The 23,180-nt window shown below is 40.2% G+C and overlaps 1 protein-coding gene across 3 annotated transcripts in view; it reads left to right on the top strand.

Moving 5' to 3' along the window:
* The window catches only part of LOC111238978 (5'-AMP-activated protein kinase subunit gamma-2-like), a 37,047-nt gene extending 18,511 nt beyond the window's left edge, over positions 1 to 18,536 (top strand). For all 3 annotated transcript variants that reach the window (XM_022768727.1, XM_022768728.1, XM_022768729.1), the window contains 9 exons: positions 14,541 to 14,599; positions 14,723 to 14,768; positions 14,881 to 14,935; positions 15,029 to 15,155; positions 15,411 to 15,576; positions 15,678 to 15,715; positions 15,822 to 15,968; positions 16,064 to 16,157; positions 18,242 to 18,536. In XM_022768727.1, coding sequence (XP_022624448.1) covers positions 14,541 to 14,599; positions 14,723 to 14,768; positions 14,881 to 14,935; positions 15,029 to 15,155; positions 15,411 to 15,576; positions 15,678 to 15,715; positions 15,822 to 15,968; positions 16,064 to 16,157; positions 18,242 to 18,273 — 764 coding nt within the window. In that variant the 3' untranslated portion in view covers positions 18,274 to 18,536. The remainder of the gene's footprint in view (positions 1 to 14,540; positions 14,600 to 14,722; positions 14,769 to 14,880; positions 14,936 to 15,028; positions 15,156 to 15,410; positions 15,577 to 15,677; positions 15,716 to 15,821; positions 15,969 to 16,063; positions 16,158 to 18,241) is intronic.
* Positions 18,537 to 23,180: the final 4,644 nt, after the last annotated feature.

Genomic DNA, 23,180 nt, shown 5'->3' with positions numbered 1-23,180 from the left:
GCCTGATCATTTATTCTTGAAGGTCATCACATTCACCAGTAACAAACCTCTTTGAAGCTCTTCTTTTTAAACTACTGATGTTTTTGTGTTGGTTTTAGTATTTCCACCTCTTTTAATAAGTGTTCTTAACCCTGGCTCAGCTGGATTTAGTGGTTGAAGATCTACACATCAAAGGAGGCCGGACCTCCCAAAGGATTGACTGATTTAAACAAAACCTTTTGGACAATCTCATGCAACCAACTCAAAGAAACTTGCCTCTAGGCAAAAATAACCCTTTCGCGATTTTATTGAACCATTAACTTCAGCTCTTTCAGTTCTCAAGACTAGCGACCTCCAAAATCATATATGGTATTTTTCTTCTGTATTTATTTATTTTAATTTTATTACTTTTATTTTTACACTTTTATCCACCAACTGTGGTCGAGCACATTGGACGATGATGACGATGAACCATTTGTCATCACATTTTAGGTGCTATCATGAAAAGAATCAAATTACAGAGAACATAGACAATCAGTACTAACTTGAGTGCTGTGTCGAACCACAGCCAGCTTCGAGCTTTGTTGGGACGATGTCGTAGCACTTGGTGGGATTTCATAAAAGCGCATGTAAATTTATTCACTCTCAGCGTTCAGCAGCTGCAAGTAAGAAGGCCCCCCCCCCCCTCCCCCCCCCCCCCCCCCCCCCCCCCCCCCACTCCCGCCCCCCCCCCCCCCCCCCCCCCCCCCCGCCCCCTGAAAATACTTTTAGGAAGGATAAATCTCACAGTGAATATATAATTGAGCCGCCTGGAAAAACAAAACACACTCTCAGAGCCTAAAACAAGCCATTACGCTTTGACCACTTTACGCCACTTTACTGCTTCCATCTCACGAAGATTGACGGCTCTGCTTTAAGCAACCAACAATGGCACAAAAACCAGTGGGAAAAAACATGGGAAGCAAAGTAACTGTAAGGAGCGTTAGTCCGTCATAGATGATGCAACTTTTGATAGATTACCCAGTAATTTTTGCACCACATGTGTAGAAACACTGAGCGGATTAGTTTGACTAAAAATAATTGTTCTTATGCTTTCCAGCTAAATTAAATTAAAGATTGCTAACTCTCCTCTTTTCATATCATTGTAACAATTAAAAAATAAAAGGTTTTGGGACTGGTGGTTAATAATTATTGGCATCTTTAGATGAATAAAATTGTATATCATCTTATTAATGTTATGAATTGCCTAATTGTATATGTATTTTACAGCTTATAGCTTTTAACTGTCTTATTTCTTTCCTGTCTATCGTGTGTGTTGATCTGGGAAGCAGATGCTGGAACAATTTGCCCAAACAAGATTGTATTAAAGTTTTTTTCTGGAATTCAATCTAATTTTAAATCATGGACAGTAAATCAGAGGACTTCATGTATTTATATTTTACAGACAACATAGATCAGAACTAATCAAAATTCATTTCCTACAACATATGCTGCACCAATGATCAAATGTTTAGAGGAAAGCCTGTTGAATATCTTTGTAGTCTCTCTAGCCATTTGGGTATCTGTCATCCTCATCGAATTACCACATGCGTTTAAATTCCCATTTAAACGACATGATTAAGACATTTTAAAAGAACAGGTGTTATAAACAACGGTTGAAGTCAGCAGCTGGAGAGGGAATCCCTACATATAGACACAGATCAGAGTGGATGAATCGCCACTGGTCAACACAATTCTTTTAAAAACGGATTTAACTCTAACATCTGTGACTTGTAAAATATTCCCTCCTTAAACTCGCAGCATCACTAGAATTACCAATGATAACCCTATATCTTTGCAATACATTAAGCCCGGACGAATTTGCGTTGAAGGCATTAAAAAAACAGAGCAGTGGGTCAGCAGATACCCGACATCGGGACACTTACCATCATCATTCTAGTTCAAGTTCTCCAGCATGCCTTCGAATAGGACCGTAGACCTTATGAGACGGGGAGGAAGAAGGCAGAAAAGTTTGCAGTTGAAGAAGTTGCAAGCGGATCCTCACAACAACACCACGGTTTGCACACGAACATAAACTTTGCTGGTGAATTGTGAGTTAACAGCAGAACTGAACGACTTTCCACCAGCGGCCCCAGCAGACCGGTCACATCGAGTCCAACTGTGGCTGCGCAAACATTAAAAAATTAAAAAAAATTAAAAAAAAACCGTTCGCGCGCCACCAGCGGTCTTTACGAATACATAAAGCTCCTCAACTCCGCTAAATTACACAGGTAACTGACAAAACACCTTGTAACTGTGAGCTGCAACTTTAGTCCGCACATTATAATAGGACTACACACACACCCTCCAAAAACTCGGAGTGGAACAGTCCTGATCCATTTTTTTTACTGCGAGTAGGGAACCAATGCGTCACACGCTGCTCAAAAACAACCCACTTCACTAAGGGTGTCAGAATAAGTCCCACTACAATAAACCAGATGGAATCTCATTGTTAAAGCCATTAATCTGCCCAAACATTAACTCACGCAGGAAAAAATCTCTGTATCGAAGCGTGGGATAATAAGCAGGAAGCCTCCACGCCACTGTGGACACACCCCTCCAGCCAGAGCAACCTGGGTGCTTCACCCATATTAGGAAATCCCTTTACGTTGCTTAAGCAGCAAGAAGCTGGGGATGCTAGTCCACACCCTCTGTTTCATTTCGTTGACAAATCGAGCAAAATGGTTTGAGATCTACCAGATACAACTCCACAGCTTCTTGCTCCTTGGCAGCAGCCAGGAAGATGAGAAAATGACAAGCAAATTGTGCTTTTTGCATCTCACAACACAGGCACAGGCGAGTTTCCAGCATGACATATGCTGTGTCATGCTGAGATATATAGCATGCTCAAAAGTTGTGCTTGTGTATACATGATTTCCCATTAGTCCCTAATTTATCTCAGTGTATTTCACAAAACAAGCCACTGCAGCAGATGAGAAAGCCTGTATACCGCGTGGCTGGGATGTTTAAACAGGTCCCCCTGGTTCTCCTGCAATTGGTGGACACAGCACTTCTTCTTGCCAAAAAAACTCCTGCCGCTTTCATAAAATCTTGCGCTGCTGCAATCACAGCAGGCATGCAGCTGGCTCTGGTATTACAGGCAAACTCAGGGAGCAGACATTTCACAAATCCATTAAATAAATTGCTTTTAAAAAAATAATTGGCAAAAAAGGGTCAAAATCAGAAGAGATTATTTGTTGGGCCTCCCATTTATGATATGCGGAGAGGAGGGGACACAAGAGCAGGCTGACAGGCATGACTGGGTGTTAATCATCAACAGTATTACAATAACTCGTTGATGAAATATTGATTTAGCCACCTTCTGGCTAGAACCCACAATCACTCACGCTCAGCACAGGTCGCAGACAGACCTTCAGATAATTATTCATCTAAATCGCACAGCCAGGAGTCATCCTCACTAGCTGAGATGTCTGGTGTCCTCCCATCCTGGACTCAAGACTGCCTGAATACTAATAAACCTTCAGAGATAAAGTCTGTTGTGGACAAAAGACTAAATTTTGCTCTCAGCTGTTTTTGCAGTAACAGTCAATCTGTGCAGCCACTTAGGCTGATCATCTAACACGGTTAGGGACATAGCCTCAGTTGCTGAAACAATATACCACCTTCTGTTCTGCCACTGATGCTCAGAGCAAAATAGGTGAACACAGGGCTTGTTGACACCAAATCTGCATTTGGTGAAGTATCAGAGCTTCGACATTTGAAAGAGATTTTGCATCTTTCCATGCTTTCTTTGCTTTCACCACTGCCAACTAAACCCTTATGAGTCTTGAGTTAAAGTAGCACATGACTTAGACAGAACGCCATGTTAAGCACTTTTATTAGCCACCAAAGAAAAACAATTATCAGGCTTTCAACAACCATGACCAAGCAAGGTTTTTATCAGTGGCTTTTCAGAAAATACAGCTTAATCATTACGATACTTGAATTTAGTGATAAAGATACAGCATTTTATCTGCAAATTCAGTTAACATATTTAGCACTTATTTTTTGAGTAAAAGCAATAAATTATTTCACCCCATGTTTTTACAAAATCCATGCATTTGTTACTTCTAAGCACAGAGCTTCACAAGCAGGAGCAGAACTTGTCCTGAGGCAAACAAACAAAATCAAATGAATTTCTTAAAACTAGATGGCATTCCGATTTAAATGGCTACATAAATAATGAGTAGCATTTTTTGCGAGTGAGGACTCACTTTGATAGTGAGGTAGAGCTAAGATGGCACAGGCTTGAGGAAGGGATGGGGGTAGCAGAGGGGAGGCCTGAGACGCTTGTCCTGCTGTCTGGAGTGTGGTGAGGGGAGCGGGATCTTGGAAGCTCGGCCTCCAAGCGTTCAGGGCTTGCGGCCCGCTCGGCGGGCCTCCTGGGTGAACACAGGTTGGCTGGACACCTGGGTTCGGGGTGGTGGGTGGTGTGGAGAGTCCAAGAGGCTGCGGAGAGATAAAAAGGTCCGGAGTAGATACCTCACTTATCTCTTGTTTTCTCTGGAATGGTTCAATCCCATTACTGCGCTGCAGTGGACACTGAGACGCCAGTGCGGATTGACATCGGATGATAGGCTTAGTGTTAAGGACTGAGGTGCCTACAGTCGATGACTGCAGAAGATATACCATTCAATGGCTGTCACATGCTTCTAAGAAAGAAAGGAAATGCACATCTGATCCATCTGGGTCCTGGCAGTCCTGATTACTGCAGAAACAACAAAGATACCAGAGTTCTAATCACAGGGCCCAGATCTACTAACAGACAGAGAGATGCAGTAGGAAAACAAAGCATTTACAAATACAGCTAGAAAACTGAGTTAACCATTAAGCATCACATTAGCAATATGTTTGTGTGCTTTTACAGATGTATGACAACATCATTTTTTAGGAGTTTTCAAAAAAACATATAAACACACACTGAATAAATTATAGAGACAAAAAAAATATGGGTTTTTGTATTTTGCTGTGGGGCTACAATAATATAAGGAGTTTGCTGTTATTTTTTTCTACCCAGTGTGGATGAAAGGTTTAAAAATTAAAAAAACTTGATCATATACCAACCCCTGAAACTATATGTAGGCCTGGACTGGTGCCCTGTCAAAATAATTTTACATCTTTTTTGGTAATCAGAATGCTTTGATCAGATGCATATTTTAAAAAGCTCAATCAATGAGATACTATATTTAAGTAATGAGAAACTCATTTGTAAAACATGGGTTTTCAAATTATAAAAGGCCCTATGCAGCCATTGGATCACCCACGACAGGGTGTTTTTTCACTTATTTTGTCAATTTAAGACCTTCATCTAAAGGACTGTTGTGTGGGGGTGTGAATTACAGATTGCTCCACGCCAACTTCAACCTCTAATTAAACCAGAAGTGAAAACACCTGTGGGTTTTGCTGGAGCCTGTCTCTGTTTGCTTAATCGTAATTTCAGGTGTGTTTTCCAATCTTATTTTGATTTATCGCCTGCTTTTTTTTTTTTTAAGTTGAAAGGTGTTTGTTTAGCATCCACACTTTAAATTAGGAACCCAGTCCCTGGGCTACATGATGCTGCAGGCACCTTTCTACATTCAGGAAGAGGTGGTTTAACCCTTGCGGTGTGTTGATCAGAGGCAAAGGCAAACCTGTGGAGCGCTCCTGTTAAGCGGTTTCTCTGTGGGTTGCACCTTATTAAATTTTAGTGTTGACAAATTGGCTGGTGCATCATTGTCTTGAAAATAAAATGTGGATGATACGGATAAACTGGTAAATGTTAAAAAAGCTTGAAACAAAATTCACAAGAAGACAAACAAATAACCAAACAGATTTATCCAAGAATCGTTTTTTTAAAATGCTATTAAAACAACTGATTTATATTAACTGCTTACTCTAGGCGATAATTATTCCTTGTGCATATTCGCTACCAATACACACCCTCGCAGTGAAAAACAGTACAGATGTTCTGCCACATCTGCATCCTACGGCTCCGTATTACATGAAAATATCCCTTGATGGCACTTCCAAAGTATTTCATCACCTAAACTATTCTAAATTTTAAAAAAAAAAAATCCAATATATAACAGATCACTACTTGGCCAAAAGAAACAACATGAAATCAATGCAGGTTCATCTTCTCTCCTGTCATGAGTCCCCCTCCCCATAATAAACTAGGCTGATTGATTTTTTTTTTTAAAGTTTAGAATTAGTTTAGATGAAATGAGCTTTGGAGGCCCATTCAAGGATTTCATTAATACAGCTCAGAGGGATGCATTATGTGCAGAACATCTGTCACTGTTTTCACTGCAGTTTATGAGGAATATTGCCACAGGAATAATTAATCGCCTAGAGTAAGGCAGTTAAATATAAATTCAGTTAGTTAATTAATACATTTTCTAAAAACGATTACTTTTTGATAAAATCTTTGTTTGGTATTGTGTCTTCTTGTGATTTGGTTTTCAAGGCTTTTTAACATTTACAAGCTTTATCTATCATCCACATTTTATTTTCAAGACATGATGCAGCCAATTTGGTCACACCTAAAAATTTAATTAAGGTGCAAGAACCACAGGGAGAAAACGTCAACAGGAGCGCGTCACAGTTGCTTGGCCTTCTGATCACCACGCAGGGGGTTAAACCCACCTCTTCCTGAATGGTAGAAGGTGGCCTGCAGCATTATGTAGCCCCAGGGAACTGGGTCTAATTTTAAAGTGTGGATGTAAAACCAAACATTTCAACTTTAAAAAAAAAAAAGCAGCGATAAAAACAAAATAAGATTGGAAACACACCTGAAATTTAATTAACAAAAATGGACAGGCTCGCAAACCCACACAGGTGTTTTCACTTCTGGTTAATTAAGAGGTTGACAGTTGGGCTAGGAGCTATGCTGTAATTACACCCCCACACACAGTCTTTCTAGATGCAGTCTTAATTGACAAAATAAGTGAAAACACCTGTTGTGGGTTGAATCCATGGCTGCATCAGGCCTTTATTAATTTGAAACCCATGTTTTACAATGCAGTTTTCTCAATTACTTAAATATATTATTCATTGCATTGCAGCTTTTAAACAATGATCTATCAAGCTTTCTGATTACCAAAAAGATCTAAAAATTATTTGACACACAGTCCAGGGCCTACAATATAGTTTCAGGGGTTGCGTATATTATTCAAGTTTTTTTATTTAAACCTTTCCATCCACACTGGGTTAGAAAAAAAATAACAGAAAAACCCTTATTATTATTGTAGCCCCACAGCAAATACAAAAAACCCATATTTTTCTGTCTCTATAATTTATTCCAGTGTGTTGTTTATATGTTTTTTGAAAACTCCTAAAAATGATGGTTAGTCATACATCTGGTAAAGCACAAACATATTGCTGAATGTTGATGCTTAATGTACTCAGTTTTTCTAGCTGTATTTCTGTAATGCTTGTTTAACCTACTGCATCCCTGTCCTGTTAGTGACTGGGCTGTGGTTAAACTCTGGTATCTTTGTTTGGTTCCAGTATCAGGGACTGCCAGGCCCAGATGGATGCAGATGTGCATTCCTCTCTCGTCTTAGAGCATTGTGACAGCATTGATGGTATCTGACTGCAGTCACGATGTAGCACCTCAGTCTTAAACAACTAAGCCTATCATCGATGTTCAATCCTGGCACGTGGCCGTCTCGAGTCGTCACTGGCAGCTGCAGTAAATGGATTGACATCCAGAGAACACAACGAGATAAGTTGAGGTATACTTACTCCGACCTTTGTTATCTTCTCCGCAGCCTCTGGACTCTCCACACCACCCACCACCCCGACCCAGGGTCCAGCCAACTGTGTTTCACCAGGAGGCCCAGCGAGCGGGCCCAGCCCTGAACGCTTGGCAGCCGAGCTCCAGATTCCCGCTCCCCTCACCACACCTCCAGACACAGGACAGCGTCTCAGCCTCCCCTTCTGGGCTAAACCCCCATTCGCCTTCCTCAGCCCTGTGCCATCTTACTCTACTTCACATCAAGTGAGTCTCACTTGCCAAAAATAGCTACTACATTTTATGTAGCCATTTAAATCGGAATAGCCATCTATTTTAAGAAATTCATTTGACTATTTGTGTTTTGCCTCAGGACAGTTTTTCTTGCTCCTGCTTGTGAGCTCTGTGGCTTTTAGAAGTAACAATGCATGGGATTTTGTAAAAAAATGGGTGAAATATTTATTGCTTTTACTCAAAAAAAAATAAGTCCTAAATATGTAACTGAATTTGCAGATAAAATGCTGTATCTTTTCACTAATTCAAGTATCGGTAATATTAAAGCTGTTATTTTCTGAAAAAGCACTGATAAAACCTTGCTTGGTTCATGGGTAGTTGAAGCTGATAATTGTTTTTTCTTTGTGGCTTACATAAAAGTGCCTTACATGCCTTCGTCTAAGTTCATGTTTGCTACTTGACTCAGACCTCATAAGGGTTTAGTTGGGCAGTGGCTGAACAGAAAGCATGAAAGATGCAAATCTCCTTTCAATTCAAGCTCTGATACCTTCACCCATTCCCGCCAGTACCAAACCTTGTCTCCAACAAAGCCCCATTTGCCTCCTCACTCACCTTCTCTCCTGATCACGGGCAGAACAGAAGTGCGCTGTACCACATCGTATTGTCTCTCAGCACTGAGGCTATGTCTCAAAACCGTGTTACGATGTCAGCTAAGTGGCTGCCACAATTGACTGGTACTGCAAAAACAGCTGAGAGCAAATTTATCTTTTGTCACAACAAGACTTTTCTCTGAAAGGTTTATTTAGGATTCAGGCAGTCTGAGTCAGGATGGGAGACCAGACATCTACAGCTTAGTGAGGAATGACTCCATGGCTGTGCAGATTTAATGAATAATTATCTGAAGGTCTGTGTCTCGACCTGGGTCTGCTGTAGTGATTTGTGGGTTCTAGTCCAGAGTGTGCTTAAATCAATATTTCAATCACCAGTATTGTATACTGTTGATCATTAACACCCAGTCAGTGCCTGTCGCCTCTGTGTCCCCTCCTCTCCCATCATACATTAAATGGAGGCCCACAAATAATCTTCTGAATTTGGACTGTTTTGCGCAAATGTATTTTTAAGCGAGATTTATTAATGGATTTGTGAATGTCTGCTCCCTGGAGTTGCTGTAATACCAGAGCAGGTTGCATGCCTGCTGTGATTGCACAGCGCAATATTTATGAAAGCGCAGGAGTAGTTTTTGGCAAGAGAAGTTGCTGTGTCACCATTGCAGGACGGACACCAGGGATGTTTAACATCCCAGCACCGGTATACAGGCTTTCTCATACTGCTGGCCAGTGGCTTGTTGTGAATACACTGAAAAATTAGGCGACTATGGGAAATTCATGGTATACACAAAAAAAGCACACTTTGAGCATGCTAACTACTCAACATGACACAAGATATGTCATGCTGGGAACTCGCCCTGTGCTGCTGTGTGAGAATGCAAAAAGCGCCACCCAATTTTGCTTGTCATTTTCTTCATCTTCCTGCTGCTGCCAAGGAGCAGAGCTGTGGAGTTGTATCTGTAGATCTCACCATGTTGCTTCGATTTTGTCAGACGAAATGAACAGAGGATGTGACTAGCAATCCCCACGCTTCTTGATGCTTTAGCAACGTAAGGGTATTTCACTAATATTGTGCAAGCACCCAGGTTGCTCTGGCATGGAAGGGGTGTGTCCACCCAGTGCGTGGAGCTTGGCTTATTTATCCCCACGCTTCATGCGAGAGATTTTGCCTGCGGGTGAAGTATGTTTGGCAGATTATGGCTTTAACAATGAATTCATCTGTTTATTCTGTAGTGGACTTATTCTGACACGCTTAGTGAAAGTGGTTGTTTTGAAGCAGCGTGTACGCTGGTTCCCCCTACTGCCAGCCAAATTGGATCAGGGACTGTTCCACTCCGAGTTTGAGGGGTGTGTGTTGTAGTCTTATTACATATGTGCGACTAGTTTGCAGGCTCCAAGTACAAGCGTCGTTTGTCACGTTACCTTGTGTATATTTAGCGAGTTTGGGAGGAGCTTTATGTTAATCCGGTTTAAACGCTGGATGGCGCCGACGGTTTTGGTTTTATTTTTTTTATTTTTTATGTTTGCGCACCACAGTTGGACTCGATGTGACCGGTTCTGCTTGGGGCCGCTGGTGGAAAGTCGGCTTCAGTCTGCTGTTAACTCAACAATCACAGTTCAAAGTTTAGTTCGGGTTGCTGCAACCCGTGTGTTTGGTTGTGAGATCCGCTGCACTCTTCACTGCAAACTTCTGCCTTCTCCTCCCCTCTCATAGGTCTTACGGTCTTTCAAGGCATGCTGGAGAAAACTTGAACTAGATGATGATGGTAAGTGTCCCGAATGCGGTTATCTGCTGAACCCACTGCTCTGTTTTTATGCCTTCAACGCAATTCGTCCGGGCTTAATGTTATTGCAAAATGATCAGTGGATCATTGGTATTTCAGTGATGCTCTAGTTTAAGAGGAATTTTACAAGTCACAGATGTTAGAGGTTAATCCGTTTTAAAGATGTGTTGACAGTGCGATTCATCCACTCTGATCTGTGTCATATATGTAAGGGATTCCGCTCTCCAGCCTGCCTGACTTCACCGCGTTTGGTTATAACACTCGTTCCTTTTAAATGTCTAATCATTCGTTTAAATGGCGAATTTAACGCAGTGGTATCGATGAAGGATGACAGATACCCAATGCTAGAGAGAACTACAAGATATTCAACAGGCCTTTCCTCTACATTTGATCATGGTGCAGCATATGTTTAGGAAAAATGATTTTGATTAGTTGATCATGTTGTCTGGTAAAATATTAAATACATGAAGTCCCTCGATTTATCTGTCATGATTTAATTAGATTGAATCAGAAAAACTTTATACAATCTTGTTTGGGCAAATTTCCAGCATCTGGCTTCCCAGACAACACACACATAGACAGGAAAAGAAATAAGACAGTTAAAAGCTATAGCTTAAAACTACATATACAATTTAGCAATTCATACATTAATAAGAATGAATACAATTTTATTCATCTAAAAGATGCAATAATATCTAACCCACCAAGTCCAAAACCTTATTTTTATTGTTACAATGATATGAAAGAGGAGAGTTGCAAATCTTTACATTTATTTAGCTGGAACAAACAATTATTTTAAGTCAAACTAATCCGCTCAGTGTTTCTCCACCAACATGTGGGGAAAAAATTACTGTAATCTTCAAAGTGCATCATCTATGACGGATCTAAGCTCCTACAGTACTTTGCTTCCCATGTTTTTCCACTGTTTTTGTCTTGTTTGGTGCTTAAAGCAGAGCGTAATTATCAGTGAGATGGAGCAGTAAAGTGGCAGTAAGTGGTCCAAAGCGTAATGGTTGTTTAGGCTCTGAGAGTGTGTTTTGTTTCCAGGCGCTCATTATATATTCCCTGTGAGATTTATCCTTCCTCCAAAAGTATTTTCCTGCCTTCTTTACTTGCAGCTGCTGAACCTGAGAGTGATATTACATGCGCTTTATGAAATCCCACAAGGCTACGACATCGTCCCAACAAGCCGAAGCTGGTTGTGTTCGACACAGCACTCCAAGTTAGTACTGATTGTCCCTATGTCTCGTATATTGCACTTCCCTTTTCACGATAGCCCTTAAAATGTATGACAAATGGTTTCATCGTCATCATCGTCAAAGTGTGCTGCACCACAGTTGGTGGAGAAAGTGTAAAAATAAAAAGTAATAAATTAAAAAATAAATAAGAGAAAAATACCATATATTGATTTTTGAGGTCGCTAGTCTTGAGAACTGAAAGAGCTGAAGTTAATGTTCAATAAAATCCGAAGGTGTATTTTGCCTCAGAGCAGTTCTTTTTGAGTTGGTTGATGAGATTGTCATAAAGTTGTTAAACATAATCTTGGAGCGGCCTCTTTGATGTGTAGATCTTCAACCACTAAATCCACTGCAAGCCAAGGTTAAGAACCTTATCTAAAAGAGGTGGAAAATACTAAAACCAACACAAAAACCATCAGTAGTTTTAAAAGCACTTCAAAGAGGTTTGTTCTACTGGTTGAATGTGATGCCTTCAGGATAATGATCAGGGCTGCAACTAAAAGTTATTTTCAATTAGACATTAATTTGTTGATTATTTTTTCACTTAAACAGTCTATGAACTGTCAAGAAAAATGTAAAGAATTCCCATTACAAGTTTTGGGAGCCTGCAGTGTAAATATCTTGATTTTTTCCAAACCATTAGGAGTCAGGATTGTTACAGATCCTATATAAATATAGATTAATAGACTGTTTCAGCTTGTAGAAAGGATAGTCACATGTTGTGAAGTTGATCTTTGATCTATGATCTTATGTATAAATCTCATTTTTCTCCTCTTCAAAATGTTGCTTAGCAGGTTTAAGAAAGCATTCTTTGCCTTGGTTGCAAATGGTGTGCGAGCTGCCCCACTGTGGGACACAGAGAAACAAATGTTTTGTGGGTAAGAACAATTCAGATTTGTTAGGAAATGTACTTTATGGTTGTTTTTTATGTGTTTTTCCTTTCACATACTGAAATAATTGTGTTTACAGTGTCTCCAATAGGAAATATACAGAGAGGGGACACATTAAAGGCAAAACCTGAATAAATTAGTGGAGAAACATAACAAATGCAGCTGCTTCCACACAGGTGCAATGCATGGCACAATTAACCTTCAGCAGTCACCTGATCACGCCAACGCATGATCAAACCAATGGTCAAAATAGCCCTTAGACTGCTAAGAGTTTAACATCCAGTCATGCTCTGTGACAGGTATAAAAATGCTGAGCAGGCCCAGTTGATTGATTTTAGTACAAAGATGCCAAAAAAGGAAAAGAATCCAACTGACTTGAAAGAGGTTTCATTGTTGGGGCGTGGATGGGAGGAGCGTCAGTCACAGAGACTGCTCAACTGGCTGGTGTTTCAATAGGAACAGTGACTAAAGTGACATCTGCATTTAGATCTACGGGAAAGACGTCAGTAAATAGGGTTGGAATTATGGTTTGACAGAGCACATTTGATGACTGGGATGCTCATGTGTTAGTGCGATATGTAAGGAAATATAAGAATCAACTGTTCATCAGGTGACTGAGAACGTCAGTGCAGCACGTGATCAGAGTGTGTCAGCAAGAACAGTTCCATACAAATTACGTAGAGAGGGATACTCTGTTCACTGGTGCAAAAAACCACAAGCGCAATAATCTTTAGAAATGTGGAAAAAAGTAAGTGTATGGTCAGATGAGTAATCCTTCATCATATTATCCACAAGTGGGCCAGTGCATGTGTGGCGTACACCAAGAGAACGGTACAGGCCTGAATGCTTGACCCCTGCAGTAAGGGGATCTGGGGGCTCTGTTATGCTGTGGGAGGCCCTTTTCTCTGGCATGGTTTGGATCCACTGCAAATCAATACAAAGTGGTTCGGACTGATCACCTTTATCCTATGACAAAACATTTCTATCCTGATGAGAGTGGTCTCTTCCAGGATGATGATGATGCCATCCATAGGGCCTGAGGGGTTACTTGAATTTTTGATGAGTATGAAAATAATGTGAACATATCTATGGCCTTCAGAGTCACCAGATCTCAACCCAGTTAATCACCTATGACAGCACTCTACACCACCATCATCAAAACACCAAATGAGGGAGTATCTTTTGGAAGAATTGTATTCACCCCTCCAGTAGAGTCTCAGACTTGCATAATCAATGCCAAGGTGCATTGAAGCTGTTCTGGTGGCACATGATGGCCCTCCTTACTAAGACACTTCTGGGTTTGTCTGTTTTTTAAAAAGTTGCTAAATCATAATACCATTAATACTTAATACTTATTAATACTTACGTATTTGAACCAAAAAAGAAGGAAGAAAAGGCTTTCACACTCTTTGCACATTGCAGATGTAAATGATTCGCTTTCAGTCAAATACCCTCTCCAGATAAGACACAATTTAGTTTTATAAAGTCAAAACTGCCATTTCATTATTTCCCCTAACTGAGATGGAAAATGTGCTTGCTGTGCTGGTGCACCATTGCCAACTGAACACAGAGGCAACGTTGTGTATTAATGCCGCTGGTCATGGCTAGTGGAGCGTGATGCTATATTGAGCAGAAGTCATTAGAGCTGCCATAAACCATTAAGCACAGCAATGACTCCTCTGTATTGACCTGTGCTCAGACAGGTTGGATGTAAGACTTAGCAGAACGAAAAAGGAAAAAAAAAAAAAATCTCTGCAGACTCTCCAAAAAATAAACCCTCTGCTAGTAAGAAAGTGCCAAAAACAAAACCAATGGTGAATTGGCTTTGTTGTGCCGTGCAGAGTTTATTGCAAGTCAGCCTGTGATGAATAATGAATGCCCAGTCAGCGTGCGGATAGAGCAGAGGCGGGGAGTCAGTGATGTGTTGTTTGAACCACGCCCTTGTAAAGCGCTGTCTCTTCTACCCAGTTGCACAGTGCCTGCAGGCATGGCGCTGTATGTGTATGCTGTATGTTTATAGATTCAGTGTGTTTCACTGCTGGTTTCTATTGCAGGAATGCTGACAATCACAGATTTCATCATCATACTACACAGATACTATAAGTCACCAATGGTAGGTCCACTTGGCAGATATCGTTGCATGACATTTGCTTTTTTGTCACATTGGGGATTTCTCCTTTTTTTTTTTTTTTTTTTTTTTTTTTTAAACAAACCAGTTTTTTTTGTTGTCTTTCAGGTGCAAATTTATGAATTAGAGGAGCATAAGCTTGAGACATGGAGAGGTAAGTGTCATGTTTATCCTGCCATGTTCTTGTAGGATGCATGAAGTAAGATTTTATCACTGTTTTATAAGCAGAATGTAAAATACTTTAATATTTCTTTTGTGCTACACAGAGGTTTACCTTCAAGCCACATTCAAACCTCTGGTCAACATATCACCTGATGCAAGGTTTGTATATCATTGAATCTGTTTAGGTACATATTTGTCAACAGATATTATTGTGCTGCCTGTAACTGATCATTGTGTTTGTTGTGTCTCCAGCCTATTTGATGCAGTGTACACCCTCATCAAAAACAAAATTCACCGGCTGCCTGTCATTGACCCAGTCACAGGGAATGCACTTTATATTCTCACACACAAGAGGATCCTCAAGTTCCTCCAGCTCTTTGTGAGTGCAACACAATCTCTGTCCTTCCATCTGTGAACTAGTGTTAAACCTGCATGTTCTAAAATACTATGGCTGATTATGATTCTGTTGAAAACTTTCTCATCTCCCCTTCTGCTTTCATTGTCTGCTGCCCCCTAGTGGTCAATGTGAAAATTAATAAAATGTGACTTTACCTTGATGAACTGGGAGGGTGATCTCATTCAGTGTGTCTCTGTCTCCTTGTATGTCTGTGTGTGCGCAATCTGTGTGTCCCAGATGTGTGAAATGCCAAAGCCAGCTTTCATGAAGCAGACTCTCGGGGAGCTTGGCATTGGAACGTACCATGACATTGCTTTCATCCACCCGGACACGCCCATCATCAAAGCACTCAACATCTTTGTGGAGAGACGAGTGTCTGCTTTGCCAGTGGTGGATGACTCGGGTAAGATCACAAACTCTAACTCTAGTACTGACACTGTATATTTTATTAATATTACGAAATTAACTTTGTTACTAACTGGAATTGTCTTGGTTCTCTTATAGGCAAAGTTGTGGATATTTACTCCAAGTTTGATGTCATTGTAAGTTGAAATTTCTGCAGTTTCTGCCGAAATTTGTAGTTTCTAAGCTGCTCTGTGATTTATTTTTACTTCTTACATTTTCATGTTTTTGTGTGTCTGTGTGTAGAACTTGGCTGCTGAGAAGGCATACAACAACCTGGACATTACAGTGACACAGGCTCTGAAACATCGCTCTCAGTACTTCGAAGGAGTCGTGAAGTGCCATAAAATGGAAACAATGGAGACCATTGTGGACAGAATAGTCAAAGCCGAAGTGAGACTGACTCTGATGTACATACAATACATCCATTAAGAAATAGCCTTACTACTCTTTCTAAGTTCATCTGTGAACATGTGTTTTTATGCCAGGTGCACCGGTTGGTGGTGGTGGACGAGCGCTCCAGCATAGAGGGTATCGTCTCCCTGTCGGACATCCTCCAGACCCTGGTACTCAGCCCTTCAGGTATAGATGCTCAGCATTGATAGCCCCAACTCCCCTTCTGTCCTGGACCCTGAACTCTCTCCCCCCCACCTGCCCTCTAACTCTGCCCCAGGTAGGAAAAGCATCGGTTTTGCTCATGGCTGGCTGTAAGGAGGCATGGTGCCGCCCGTCCAACGTCCTGTTTTTCCTGCTGGATGCCGCTGTGTGCAGCAGTGTTGTGTGGATTTTTGTGTCAGGATAACAGATTTTTCTGTCATTCTCAATCAGCAAAAACGCTCACTGACAGAAAATATGCTGCTCGTTCAAAAACAAATGCATTGAAATATATTTGAAATGGTAAATGTGGTAGTTGTTTTTCAATATACAGTGGCTTAATAGTATGCATAGAGATTATCAGTTTGGTATAACAGATAGACAGAGTGAGGGAAATGGTCTATACATATAGTCCAGGGGTAAACATCTTTAACATTCTCCAAGTGGGTTAAAGAGGAACTCATGAAGCCATCTGTGGCTCCAGAGTGAGCTGTGCAAAGTCTGATAAATTTTGAGGACACCATGTCTAGTGGAGGCTAGAGGCTCAAAGCTACATTAGCTGTCACTAGTATAATGCACACAAATCACCGACCTTCAGCAGTCCAGTGCTGTTGTGGGTTATGTAGGTGTTTTGACAAAAAAAAGGAGAATGTGTCAAATAAAATAAAAAAAGACAATATCTCTGACTCTGCTGCATTGATTTTGATATTGGTGTTTTTTACACTGATGACTGATGAACTCTGTCCATTACACAAGATGAGTCAATTGTTACTACAGTAAACCTTTGGTTTACTTGTAATTGTGGTTTGTGAACAAAAACAAACCAAACCTCCAAAATAGTTACATTTTACATTGTGGTGGTGTGGATTGCAATTGTTAGGTTTGAATGTACACTACCCGTTTTCCCTGATTACATAAGTATGGGCTCGTCAAATAACCATCTATAGCCTACATAAAACAATGCCTTTTAACACACACACATTATGCAATGTCATCAGCAGTTCTTCTCACATAGAGTAGGCTACAGTTGCACTCCTGCACTGATCACTCACACCACCTATGGTTAGCTATTGCCAACTATAACCCAACAAAGAAAGTGGGTCCATCATTTTTGTTAAGTTTTACACAATATTTTCACTTTATAGAACTTGCCCAAGCACCATGTCATGGCCAGCCCACCCTGATAACTAGTTCAAGTCAAATGTTTGCTGCCTATAATTTTAACCGACGAAACCAAATCCAAACACTATGCTGGACCTGTCTGATACTGACTACATATTCCGCTCTGTTTTGCCAGTAGCAAGCTCCACTTTGATGTGAATGTTTTGTGTTGATACGCTTGAAGCAAATAACTGACGCTTGCATAATTCTAGTGATTTTAGCATTGGAGGTTGCTGTGGGTTCAAACTGTCACTCCATCAGTGCTGTAAAGAAAACACGACATGCAAGAATTAACTCTCTATGTTCTCTGTTTTTCCACACAGGATTTACTGACATCTTTTTTTTTTTTTTTTTTATCTCATTTATATTTTTGCATTCACACAACTTCAGGTTTTATGAAACTAATCAGTCTGCTGCAGCTTCTCACTGGGTGAACAAAGTCCAATGGGGCAGTGGTTGAGGGCTTCAAAAAGAATGATAAATCTTGTTTTTGAAAGCAGGAAGCTTCGTTTTGACATTTACACGATGTCCAGATGAAAAGCTGGCAAATTATGCCTACTCCTACTTTTATTGACTTTATTTTTGCTGGTTGTATCCTCACAGAAATAAAGTCATTAAAAGTTGCTGTAAAAACTGATTTGTGAAAAAATGTGGTGCAACATATGATATATGTCGAAATAGGCGCATCATGGTTTTGAATGCTAAATGGGTTTTTTTTTTTCAAGTGAGATCCTGCAGCAGAGTGGGAAGTTTCCCAATCCACTGGTGAGATTGTGTTGGGCATAATTAATAATGGTGAAAACATTTAAACAAAGTTTGGGTTAAGTAACAGTAATCCTGCTTATTTTACAATATGTTGATTTATTATGGGTCTCTGTCGTGTCCTAACTCTCTCTTCTTCTCCTCACCAGATGCCTGTAAGGAGGAGAACCTGACTGGGTGAGAGGGAGGAAGCGTCAGCAGAAGTGGAGAAGTGATGGGAGTAAATAAGTTTGAAGGTTGAGGTAGGGAACGTGAGGCTGAGTGGAGCCAGTCTGAAGGTCCCAGAGACACCTGCAACTGATGCACTATAGAGGCTTGGAAACCAAAGAAAGCTAGACAGCTGAGTGAAGTGGAGTCCCTGCACTGAGGATTGATTTTCTGAATTTTTTTTTGTTGTTGTTTGAACACTGATTAAATGCACACACATACATTATACTGTATATACACGCGCACACATACACACACACACACACACACACACACTCACACACACACACTCACACACACTCACACTCACACACAGATGCATTATGGTTACCTGCGAGGGGAAAGGCATAAACGACGAGACAGGTTCTCATAAATTTGGGCTGTTTTGGGTTGTATAGTTCTGATCAAGCTGATTTCAGTCACATTTAGTAGTTGATGCTGAATGTCATTACCTGTAGGAAAACCTTCTTTTCCCCAGTAGTTGCCTTAGAAAGGTGAACATTCACAGATTCAACTTATTGTTTGGTAGCAAAACTGCACTTCACCTACAGTGTGGCCATTTTATGACTGTTGTTTTTAAAGAAAAAAAAACAGTTTGCCAGCGCCAATAGGGAGCACTCAATGTCCACTCTTTATTTGTGCCTTTTGTTTGCCCTGTCCACACCAGTTTAAAACTGACAGTATTTGTGTCCTTTTGATTTTTTGTTGCCAGAGCAGTGCAATTATTTGTCATTTTAAAGAAACTGATACGGGAAGGATGTGTAATATTATAAGTAGTTGGCAGAATTCACCTTCTACTTCTTTTTCAGTCTCTGTGACTACAATTCAAAACCATGTCAGAATTGTTAAGTATTTTTGTTAAATAAATCTTATTCTGAAAATAATCCTAAACAAAAATCGAAATCATTTTGACACAAACATGCAGTGGTCAGAGGCAAATATAATTGTACATTAATAAGGATTCTCTCAGCCAACAACCATGAGTGAGTACATCTCATTCATTTTACGTCAGTAGTGATTAAGAGTCATTGTTGTGACTTAAAGATGCAAGATGGAGAATGTCTTTTTAGATATTTAAAAAACATTTCTTACATTTATTTTCCAGGGTTTTGTTGCTTCAGATAATTCAGATACAAAGATGCAAACAAAATCGGTTATCTCAGCTGTAGCTCGACAGGACTCATCTCCATCTTCGACTGTAAATAGGATTGTTTTTCGGGAAACGTGTCACAGAAAGCTTTATTTTTATGAATGTGTCAACATGTTTAAAGAGGCCACAATTTTAATGTTATTTTTGTAAATATCTTGTGGCAATATGTCCAGTTCAAAGAAACTTTGTAACAGATCAACATGTACTGTAAATGTGCAAGCATGAGAAACTACACTTCAGCAGTATGAATGTTCTTTGTTTTACTTTTTCTATTTTTCTGGCTGCAGAAAAATAAATGGACACTGAATGTACTTTAGAGCTGTGGTTCATACTGTCTTTTACTGTGCACATTCATGTAATATTTGGGATAAATATTATGTATATCCAGGATTTTTTGTAAGACTAACCTCTACAGTTCTGTCATCGTATTGTTAGATAGGCATAAAAACATCATAGTATAGTAAGGCATAAAACGTCATAGTATGGTAAGGCATTAAAAAAAACATAGGATAGGATGTCATAAAATGTCATTGTAAATTAAGGCATAAAAAGTCATAGTATGATAAGTCATTAAAAAAACACCATAGTATAGTAACGCATAAAAAGTCACAGTATACTAAGGCACTGGGTGGGACAATTAACTTAATGTGCATGTTTTTGGGTTGCAGGAGGACTACCCGGAGAAAGCCCGTGCAGGCATAAGGAGAACATGCAAACTCCACACAGAATGGCCCCAGGCCTGGGATTCGAACACAGAACCTTTTCACTGTGACGCGCCAGTTCTAACCAGTGTCGCACCGTGTGGCCCCATCTCAAAGTCACTCAGTATATGTGTGTGTGTGTGTGTGTGTGTGTGTGTGTGTGTGTGTGTGTGTGTGTGTGTGTGTGTGTGTGTGTGTGTGTATGTATATATATATATATATATATATATATATAACACCTTGTAGGGCATTTCAAGTGCTCTTGGGGGCCCCCTGGTGGCCACGGGGGCCCTAAGCAGCTGCTTAGTTTGCTTATGCCTTGGGCTGGCCTTGAGTCACATATCACTCCTTCTATGCCTGCTCTCTCAAGCTCATTACCGTATTTAAATGCTTGTCTTGCACAGTTCTTGTAATATTTCTATTAGAGTGAATGAATCACACGGCCAAGCAGTCATCAACCAAAGCTGTGAGCTGTTGAGCTTTCAGCCCTGGAGCCTTTTCTCCTCATGGCATGCTGCCCTGAGGATATTTTAGAGCAGGGGTGGGCAACCGTGTGCTGGGAAAAGGTTTTTATTTCAGATGAGCACTACAGCAGCTGATAGTTTATCCCCTATATATGCATATATATGAAGATGATTGGCTCAGTGGAATCAGCTGTCATTCCCTGTAGCTGAAGAAGAAATTTGTACCCTGTGGTTGCCTGGTGTTGTAAACTCCTGCTGGATTATTTGTGTGTGTGTGTGTGTCTGTGGGGCAGCCACAAGGTGACGCTGTAGTACACAGTTCAGGCAATTTGAGGTTTCAACCAAAATCCGTTTCCACAGTTGTAATAAGTAACGACCTCTTTCTCATTGAATATTTACATTCCAATAAGAGATGAATGTCCTCCAATCGGGGCTTTTTTTTTCTTCTTTTTTTTCTTTTTTTTACTACTTTCAAGGAAATTGTAAGATTTCAGTAGGAACTTTTTATTGCAGTAAAGGTTGTCTCTAAATGAGGCAAAGATACCAAGCCTGGATCTGATGGACTTCCAAATGAGGGATAAAACTGGACCAGACTTACTCCAGACAATCTGCTATGATCTCCCAATCTCCCCTGTGATACCCAGCGCTGGGAAAGCTTCTTCTACACCTTGTAGCCCTAAAGCAGAAAAGGCAGGAGGGCGTCTCTAACCTCCCCCTCCTCTTCTCACTGCCCATCTTTCTCTCTTTCTTTACACACACACACACACACACACACACACACTGGACTCTCTTTTGAAAGTCTAGGGCTTGATTTAAAATTCCTCTTCAGACCGTGTCATGCATTTTATATGCATGGCGAGTGGGGGAGAGAGAGGAGGGATTGCGTGGGGCTCCAGCCCAAATGAACTTCCCTCCGCTCTTGGTCTCCTCAGGGATATATCCACACACTCACACACACATACACACACCACCACTTACTTTTACTCCTCTCCCCTCATTTTCTCGCACCCACTCAACTCTTTCAACATTAGTTTTACTGCATCATGCTTTTCACAAATTCCACTGAGCAGGGAGAGTGCCGTAGCCTTTGAAGACAAGTGTGATCAGAACAGAGGCAGGGGGTGTATAAAAAAAAAAAAAAAAAAAAAAAAACCTGGCCGCAGGGCATTTGGGGTTTTGCACTCGTGTTTAGCAGCTTGTGGAGCAGAAGAGGGAGGCTGACAAGTGCAGTGTTTGGGGACAGCTTTGATGTCTGATGGGGTGCGGCTGCTGCTTCTGCACAGTCCTTCACAAGGAGACTGTCACGTTGACACAAGCAGGCTTACATTTACAGTTCATAGCTGTGGATAGATAACAGACAATCAAAAGAGCTCCGTTGATACACTGCTCACCACCTTGGCATCTCTTATTCTCTTTCTGTCCTGCTGACATGCACAGAGATGAAACTGAGAATTGATTAAGAAAAGCAGACGCAACGTGAACTTCAGCTGCAGCTGCTTGAGAAATCTGGTTTATTAGGAACAATATGATCCCACTAGCTTATTGTGGATATTGCAGTAAACAACAGAAACACAATTCACTTTTTTTTTTTTTGAAGTGCTACAGGTTTGCGATTATAGACATAAAACAGTACAGCAACCATAGTGCCTACATTCATATATGCACAGAGAATATAAAAATTACAGTATATTGCTGTTATGCTGTTCCTATTCCTGCTCATGATTCACCCTCTGTTCCTCTCTTACATACACATCTCTGGAGTATCAAAGAGCTGTTGTAATGAGAGTGGTGTGTTTTTTTTTTTTTTTTTTTTTTTTTTCTTTCAGTGAAGACTGACAAGATTTAGGTCTGGCAGGTCAACATTTCTTACAGATAAGCACTGAGTTATCATTGGAGCACAAAGTTGACAAGTTAAGATGATATAGCACAGTAACACTAGACAAACCCTCCACAGAGAGATCACAAAACCTCACTGAACAGACTCTCAGTGAAGTGAAGCGACATGTATTCTCATTAAGCTACTTTTGTGGGGTTTTTTTTTTGTTTGTTTTTTTTTTTTTTTCTGTTTTGTTTTTTTGTTTTTTTAAATTAAAGATTAATACAAGTTAACTTTGGTTTCCAGCTCTCTAGAACTATACTGTTAATTTGTGGCAGTTTAAGCTGTAAGTAAGAGTTAAATCGACAGCATAGCAGCCTTAAGCCAATATTAATACGACACAGAAATTCACTTTTTAAAGATTTTTGTTGTTATGATAGCAGCCAGGAAATAATATAGTTACAGTGTGATTCCATAGAGTAGAAAAAAAAGTGGAGACAACTGATTTTTCATCAAAGTACTGTTAAAAATCTGTGATCTGGTACCTCTCAATAAATACAAAAAGGAACTTCTTTGTTGTTATTTGTCATCTTCTAACCTATTCTGTTCATAAATATGGTTACAAGTAATATTTATTGTGTAAAGACAGTATCTTTCATCCATGCAACAAAGAAGTTGAAGATTTTTAATAACAGAAAAAAAAAATCACTTTTCCATAACCAACTACAGTATACAAAAAAAAAAATATTC

Source organism: Seriola dumerili, unplaced genomic scaffold (assembly GCF_002260705.1).
Source record: "Seriola dumerili isolate Sdu_G_001 unplaced genomic scaffold, Sdu_1.0 BDQW01001821.1, whole genome shotgun sequence".
Classification (NCBI taxonomy): domain Eukaryota; kingdom Metazoa; phylum Chordata; class Actinopteri; order Carangiformes; family Carangidae; genus Seriola; species Seriola dumerili.
This window is presented reverse-complemented; position numbering and strand designations above follow the sequence as displayed.